This window comes from Quercus lobata, chromosome 9 (genome assembly GCF_001633185.2).
Source record: "Quercus lobata isolate SW786 chromosome 9, ValleyOak3.0 Primary Assembly, whole genome shotgun sequence".
Lineage (NCBI taxonomy): Eukaryota > Viridiplantae > Streptophyta > Magnoliopsida > Fagales > Fagaceae > Quercus > Quercus lobata.
Window position 1 is genome coordinate 50,300,698 of NC_044912.1, and position 8,911 is coordinate 50,309,608.

At 39.1% G+C, this 8,911-nt stretch overlaps 1 protein-coding gene across 1 annotated transcript; it reads right to left on the reverse strand.

Moving 5' to 3' along the window:
- Window positions 1-2,174: 2,174 nt before the first annotated feature.
- LOC115961949 lies at window positions 2,175-3,209 on the reverse strand. Its single transcript, XM_031080834.1, has one exon. The coding sequence runs from the start codon at window positions 3,207-3,209 to the stop codon at window positions 2,175-2,177; it is 1,035 nt and encodes a 344-aa protein (XP_030936694.1).
- Between the last annotated feature and the right edge of the window lie 5,702 nt (window positions 3,210-8,911).

The window sequence follows — 8,911 nt, forward strand, 5'->3', positions numbered from 1 at the left end:
GATGAAAGGCCACACTCATACTTTCTTCTTGCAAGGTATTTCTTGGTTCAAAAGTCATATTGTGTGGACCTTCGAATGTGCATGGTAGCTTATGAGCTGAAGAGAGGTAACCCGATCGGCTTGATCTTGGCAGAAACTCCCAATGGTTTGGATGCCTTTTATAGGGAGGAAGCAAGCTTCTTTGCAAGAAGTCCTCTTCTCCTTCAAGTATAATCCCTAACTTTTGCCTACGTTCTCAACCTAGCGGGACCTCTCTCATTTCTCTCTCTTTTTTCCTTTTGTTTTCCCTCTTCTTTTTACTCTCTCTCTCTCTCTCTCTCTCTCTCTCTCTCTCTCTCTCTCTCTCTCTCTCAAATATGGCTATAAGAGAGACTTCGATTGCTTCAACCTCCCACCATACCTTTCAGCACCTACCTCCCTAAGCATTTTAGGGACCGCTGGCTTTATCAAAACGATATGAGCTTTGAGACATACATAGAGCTTATGTGTCACCTCAAGGAGACCGACATTCAGTGGGTTGTGGAGTGATTGCACATCTCAAACATGGTCCATAGTTGTTGCAAGGACTGTTGTGTGACTTTAGTTGGACTTTGTTGTTGCTCATACTACTCAATTTGTCGTATCTCAAGGCAATTTGGAGAGCATCAAGGAGCTCCTCATGATGAAGGTGCCTTCCACACTACGGTGTTTACCAATAGGATCTTGGGCTTGGCCATGCCGTAGGGTGACGAAAGGCATTGTTCCTCCTCAATTCATCTATCCCACTATGGGGTACAAGCAATGAATGGAGGATGACATGAAGTGGATTCTGAGGGATGAGAAAGCTTATATGAAGACTAGCAACAAAGTAAGCAGGACTAAGTAACTAACTTGATATGCTCCATGTTTTACTTTTCTGTACTTTTATGATTCTGATGTATTTGTTTTTGAATTTAATAAAAGATTGGAATGTTCCAAATCCCCTATGAAAACAATCTTATCATCTTTTAATTTGAGCAATAAGAGAATCACTTTTTATTTATCTTTGCTTATTGTCATCATTGTTATTCTTCTTTTTCTTTTCTTTTTCCTTTGCCATGTAATTTTTGCCATGACGTCCCTTAGGGAATTTTCGCCATGCCCATGGTCTTTTCCCCTAGTTTTTACCTAGACCGCCCTTTCGGGTTTTCAATCTAGCCAGGTTCTTTTGCCTTAATTTTCACCTAGGTCGCCCTTTCTGGTTTTCAACCAAGCAGGCTTTTTCCTTTTTTTTAGATGTATTTCTGGAGTCTATCCATGTTAATTGAGCAAAGCATCTCGTCCCCATCCAAATCTATGATCCTTGTAGCACCTCCAAACATGATTTTCTTAATGATAGAAGGCCCAGATCCCCTTGGCTTCATCTTTCCTCTTGGATCAAAAGTCTCATCTCTAAGCACCTTTAGCACCAAGTCCCCTTCTTTAAGGTTTCTCAGTTTCACTTTCTTGTTGAATGCCCTAGCAATCCTTTTTTTCGTACCCTTGTGCATGATATATTTTGCCCTAGCCTTCTTCTCATCTATCAAGGCCAACTACTCATATCTCGTCTTAGCCTAATCCTCTTCTAGAACCTTGGATTCTACCAATACCCTCAAAGATTGTATCTCCACCTCAATAGGAAGCACCGCCTCACTACCAAAAACCAAAGAATAAGATATTGCCCCAGTCAACGCACGGATAGAAGTTCTATAACCCAATAAGGCAAAAGGAAGCTTCTCGGCCCAATCTTTGTATGTCACTACCATCTTGGCTAGGATGTTCTTCACATTCTTATTAGATGCTTCTACAACACCATTAGCTTGTGGTTGAAACGGTGAAAACTTGTGATGCTTGATGTTGTACAACTCCATGATCCTTCGAACCCCCCCTCCCCTCAAAATGGGTACCGTTATCAAAATGATCTCTTGGGGCACCCCAAACCGGCATATGATGTTGTTTTCTAAGAACCGAGCCACATGCTTAGCCTTCAATACGGAGTAGGAGACTGTCTCCACCCACTTGGTGAAATAGTTGATTCCCACTAGAATGTATTCGTGCCCATTTGAAACCTTAGGAGCTATCCTTCCAATCACATCTATGGCCCAAACCGAGAATGGCCACGGAGAAGTCATGCTAGACAACTCACTAAGTGGTACATAGTTTAGATTGGCATGCGTCTAACAATCATTGCAACTCTTCACATAATCCACACAATCAGTCTCCATTGTATTCCAATAGTACCCTATCCTTAGAATTTTCTTGGCTAACATTCTCCCATTCATATGAGGACCACAAATCTCTTGATGAACTTCTTCCATTACTCTTTCAGCTTCTCCTTTCTTCAAACAACGAAGGTGTATGCCATCATAGGATCTTCTATAGAGTTGTCCTCCACATAGGATGTATTGTGTTGCCATCATCCTAATGGAACAACATTCTCTCTTATCGGCACCATCCGAATATGCTCCTAGTTCCAAGAACTTCATGATGTCATAGTACCACGGAACTTCCTCTTCCCCTATGGTCATTACTGAAGTTTCAGTCTTCTTTTTATGCACTTCTTCATAACTTTGCTCAATCTCCAAAGGTCGTGTGCACACTCCCTCAAGTATCTCAACTATGGAGGCTAAGGTAGCTAAGGCATCCACAAATTGATTTTGAGCTCTATGGATGATTATGTATTCAATTTTGTCAAAGGTCTCAGTTAAGTCCTCCAAGTATTGTTGATAAGGCTTCAAATGTTCCTCCTTCACCTTCCACAACTTTTGTGCTTGGGCAATAACCAAAGTTGAATCTCCAAAGATTTTGGCCTCCTTTATCCCCAATTCTCGAAGAGCTTCCATTCCAGCAATATAAGCCTCATATTCAATCATGTTATTAGTTGCTTCAAAGTTCAACTCGATTGCCAAAGGTATCTGAGATCCCTCGGGAGTGATCAAGAGTATTCCTATCCCATTTCCATATTGGTTTACAGCTCCGTCAAAGTACATCTTCCATGTCCCTAACTTAACATCCAAAATGTCCTCATCTGGAAAGTTTTCTTTACCATCTTCCCCCTCAATAGGATTCTCAACACAGAAATCTGACACAACGTTTCCTTTGATAGTTTTCCTAGTCATATAATTCAAATCAAATTTTGCCAACAAGATCAGCCATCTTGACAACCTTCCACTCAAAGTAGGTTTCTCAAAGAGATACTTTAATGGGTCCATTCTTACTACCACCCATATTTGGAAAGGTAGGACGATATGTCTCAATTTCTATACAGCCCAAACAAGTGCAAAGCATGACTTTTCTATGGGAGTGTACTTAGTCTCGTAATCATGGAACCTCTTACTCAAGTATTATATGGCCCTCTCATTCTTGTCACCATCTTCTTGTGCAAGCATACTTCCAACCGCATCCCCTATGATGGAATGGTGTAGGAGTAAGGGTTTTCCATGTTAGGGCGGTAATAGGATAGGTAGGTAGAGGAGATATTCCTTGATAAGCTCAAAAGCTTTTTGGCACTCATCGTTCCATGTATGTGGTTCATTCTTCCTTAGGAGTTTGAAGATGGGCTAACAAGTAGAGGTGAGCTTAGCAATGAATAGACTAATGTATTGTAATCGACCTAAGAAACCCCTTATCTCTTTCTCACTTTTAGGCGATGGCATCTCCAATATGGCTTTGATCTTGGAGGGATCAACTTCTATCCCTCTATCACTTACTAAGAAGCCTAGCAATTTTTTGGCAATTACTCCCAAAGTGCACTTTTGTGGGTTCAACCTTAGCCTATACTCTTTCATCCTCTTGAAGAACATCCTCAAATTTATGGTGTAGCTTCCTTTATCCTTGGATTTTACTATCATATTATCAACATACACCTTTACCTCATTATGCATCATATCATGTAGTAAGGCTGTAGCCATCCTTTGGTAAGTTGCCTCAGCATTCTTGAGGCCAAAGGCATTATCGTGTAACAATAGATTCCCCATTCAGTAGTGAAAGTGGTTTTGGTCATATCTTTGGGAGCCATCTTGATTTGGTTGTACCCCGAGAAACCATCCATGAAAGACATCAAAGCACTTCCTGTTGTGTTATCCACTAAGACATCAATGTGAGGGAAGGGAAAGTCATCCTTAGGGCATGCCTTGTTCAAGTCCCTAAAATCCACACACATCCTCACCTCCCCATCTTTCTTAGGTACGGGCACGACATTGGCTATCCATTCGGCTTGGTGTACGGGTTTGATGAACCCTACTTTAAATTGCTTAATGACTTCCTCCTTGATTTTTACGAGCCATTCGGTCCTCATTCTCCTCAAATTTTGCTTGACAGACACCATGTGATCATGAGTATCAATGTGATGTTGAGTTATCTCAGAGTTAATTCCAGGCATATCCTCATAGCACCATGCAAATACCTTTTGAAATTCCATGAGGAGTTCTTGAAGATTTTTTCTTTATTTTTCATTTAGAGTTTAGCCAATTTTAATTAAGCGTAGATTCTCATCATTGCCAAAATTAATAGTTTCAAGAATTGGTTCCATTGGTTCCATAGGTTCAATTTTCTTTTCCAATTGTTTATTAACTTCATTTTCAAATTCATTTGAACCATTTATGTGCAGAATTTCAATGTTATAGGACACATCAAAGTAAGCCAAATCAGAATTCATCTTATTGAAAATATTGAAAAGTACATTGAAACTTGCATTACAAAACTTTTTCCCCATGTTTTCAAAAAACCCAACCCAAGTCCAATTATTAATGGGCCCCACAATAGGCATGATGAATTTAGAAGGATCACTTGGCTCTTCATTGGTGATGGCGAACACGTCCCCATTCATCTTCATCATGGTCTTCATTGCTTCAACATCCATGTAGTTCACCCAATCGACCTCTTCTTGTATCTCTTTGATTACCACGGTAGGCTTCTCCTTAAAGGTGAGTTTTTCATTAAAAAAACATTTCCCATCCCGGATACACCGTTCCACCCTTGCCTACCCAAGGTTTGGGGAAGCCATAATAAGGGAAGTTTCCCTCTTCCTTCATGAAGTTCTCATTGAGAGTGCCAAGGTTCTTCTTGATTTGTTACAACCTTCAGAGTGATAAGCCAAGAATTGAATTGATCCCTTTAGTAAATTAACCAATTAATTAGCCCAGTTAATTAATTAGATTCAATTACATGCAATAAGCGTGGTAGTACAAACAAATCACCAACTAAAGTAAATGCAGCAGAAATTAAATTTGACATGGGTGATTTGTTTATGAATGGGAAAAAGCACCGAGGCAAAACCCCACCAGGCGAATTTAAGGTCACCACTCCCAAGAATCCATTTTTATCAAAACAAGCGGTTACAAGTAAAAGAATCCCAGTACCTTATACCAACCTACAGTTGAACCCTTACCTCAATACACAATTAGACTTGTAATGTAGTGACAATCTCTCATTTTCAATGCACGGCTCCAAGTATGTGACTAACCAAAAATTGCACAGATCCCAGTACGTGACTAACACACCAACTTGAGAAAGATGTTGGCTGCAAAGTTCTTCAGTTCATCCAAACGATGAAGATCAAGAAGCTCCTTGGTTACAAAACCCTTGGCGCACAAACGCAGTAGCTTCTACAAAGAAAGTGATGAATTAGGGCAAATTGTCTCTGATCACAATCTGCATGAATAATCACTTAGCATCACCCTTGCAACTCTTTGGCACACCCTGTGATGGCCCTTAAAATAATCATTATCTATGTCTAGGGTTGTGAGAAAAGAAACCCTACACAAACATACATGGATATGCGTGAAAATAGATCTAGAAATCTGAATTTCATAATTCTCGATAGATAGGGTATCTATTGTTGGAAAATCTGGTTTTGTATCTCATACAAAACATACAGCGGAAGCAACAAACATGGATCTACTTTAATCATGAAAGATAACATGTAACCATGAATTCTAGAATAAAGAATAGAAAGCATACCTTGATGCAGTGAAATTTAAAACCATGACTTAAGAATACCTTTAATCTTCATCTCAATTCCACATGTTGCCCAAGATGGTCTCTTAATCAGTCTTTTGTACATAGACTCTCAAAGAAAAAAACCCTTTTTTCTCCTTGTGGAGAAAATCTGATTTCTTTTCTTTTCATCATACATACGTACTAAACTACCTTAGTAGTTTCTTTATTTAATAACTCTCATTAAATAAAGACTGATTATCTAATTGGGTTAGCCTTTTGGGCCTACCCAATTGGGCTTTTGTTTGTGGTTTGAGATGGGACCAAAGGGAACAAATAAGATTCTAACTCCAATGGGCACTGGACTTTTTTGTCAACTCTTGACAAGTCCAAAGTTACCACTAATTATATTCAATACCACTATAAGAATATAATTGCACTCTAGGCTTTATTAATAAATTATATCCCAAGACTTTATTATACATGCAACCCCTTTATTAAAATATTCGTAATAATACAAAGTTATGAATGTAGACTGACACTTTGAAGATTATTACATCTTAATCCTTGAGTACCCGGTTTAATCCTTTATGTTATTCATCATATATTTATGAAATCCAATTCCATAAATATATACTTTAGTAACTCCTTACTAAAGTGGTTGGGCCCAACACTCTAAATAACCAAACCTACTAAACTTATCTCAAGGGAATATTGTATATCTCCATTAAGAGATTATGAATTCCATCTTGAGAATATATGTTCCATCAACACTAAATGCGGCTGCCCAACATATTGAGGTTTTGATCGTGACTTATAGATCTCACTCATGATATATCAAAGCAACCTACATCTCATGATCAGGTTCATTATTCTCTCAGGATTTAGAGTTGATGTAAATTGAAGTCATGGGATTTATTATTCATTTGACAGTTGTTAGGAGAATAATAAATCTCACAGCGGTCCAGTTCAATATGTCTTAACTCTTAAAACATATCAACATACCAACTAGAAGTCTCCACTTCCATGATCAAGACAAATCATCTTAGTTGATATGTTATAGTCTTCGCAGATGAAATGCCCAATTTCATTACCGACTACGAATTAAAATTATGAGTTTACAAAGAACTTGTGATTTATATCTTCTATGACTTTTCACATAAATCACATACTATGCATCTCACGGACTAAGATAATGTCCCATTAGTTTATTTATAGATAGTCTCATATAATTAAACAATTTAATTATTTATGACATGCCAATAAATTGGATTTTAGGGCACAAACCCTAACATCTATCAAGCAGCTATCAAGGATCAGGCTTAAATTGCTTTTTAAACCTTGATAGATACAATCTGTCAAGCTATCTATCGAGCTTTAAAATGCAGCACTTCTTCACTTGTTTTTTGAACAGATTTGCATGGCTTTAACTCTTGACTTGAACAACATGTTTCTTGAAGACTTAAACCATCATATATCTACCCAATTACAAGTAAAGTGCGTTTTGTCAAAGGATTAGCCAACTAACATAACATATGTTCTAACAAGTTCCACATATGTCCTAACACAAAGAATCCTAAACCTTCCCTAGTCATTTGAGCCTTAATGTTAGGGAACTCTACTACCCCTTTTCCTTCTTTTCTAAGGCTCATACCAGGCATGAATCCCATGTTCTTCATCATTGCAATCACCTCATGGCTACAATATAGGAACAAGTTGGTAGCATACCTTTCATCTTTTAACCTATAGTCAGCCATATTCACAAACTCAAAGCCACTCATTTAAAGATCACTTCCTCCTTCTTCAAGTCTACAAATCGGTGCTAGAATCTCACCATCTCCAAGCACTATGGTGATCCCTCCCTTCCATGGGATCTTCATCTTTTGGTGTAATGAGAAGGGGATTGCCCCATTAGGGTGAAGCTAAGCCCTACCTAAGAGAAGGTTGTAATTTGGGGTGATGTCCATGATATGAAATTCCACAATGGTTTCCCTCGGCCCAATTTTGCAAGGAGCCTTGAAAGTACCAATGACCTTCCTTGAAGTGTTGTCATATGCCCTTACGGTCAAGGGGGGAAGGATGATAGTCTCCATATCTTGGCCAACAGTGAGGGTGGTCCTAAAAGGACAAACATTCAAGGCAAACCCATTGTTAATAAGTACCATCGAAACCTTGGCACTCATGCATTCAACGGTGATTTGCAAGGGTCTAGTATGAGTAGCTCCTTCGGGAGGGAGATCTTCATTGGAAAAAGAAAGGAAAGGGTGTGAGGAACCCTCGACTCCCATGAGAGACAAAACTTCTTATGGTGTAGTTTCTATAGGTAATTCTTTTCCATTCAAGACGTCCAAGGGAGCCATACAGTGCTTTTGAGAGGCCATGAGCAAGCCCCACATGGACTCATAAGCTTGGGTCTTCTTCAATTGCATTAGGACCCCATCTTCTTCTTCTTTGTCCTCTTTTCCTCTAGGTTCCATGGGCTTGGACCCTTCCCCTAGATCCTTACCAGGATGATCATTTTCCAAAAAGGATGGCTTGTAGTGCTTTCCACTCCTAGTGATATTTGCTACATTGTCCTCAAAAACCCTTTTCTTTAATTCTGCCACTCCTTTGGGAAGTATTCCCCATATTGCTATCGCTTCCTTTAGGAGTTCATCTTCTTCATCCTATATTCCTTGGACTTCCATGGCATTGATATTGACATTTGTAGTTTCTATCAACCTTAAGCAATCCCATTCAATCTCATCTAATTGCACCCAATTTTGATATGAAGGAGGAGCCCTATGGTAATCGAGCAAAGTACTCTTTCTAATATTGGGTTTGGTGATGATGTTGGGATTTGGGAGGGTTCCATTGTTTATGAGGCCTTGTATCTCATGTTTAAGGCAAAAGCAATTGTCGGTTTTGTGGCTGGATTTTTGGTGGTAATGGCAATATTCATTGAGGTTCCAAGTGGGAGGTATAGGATTAGGCATGG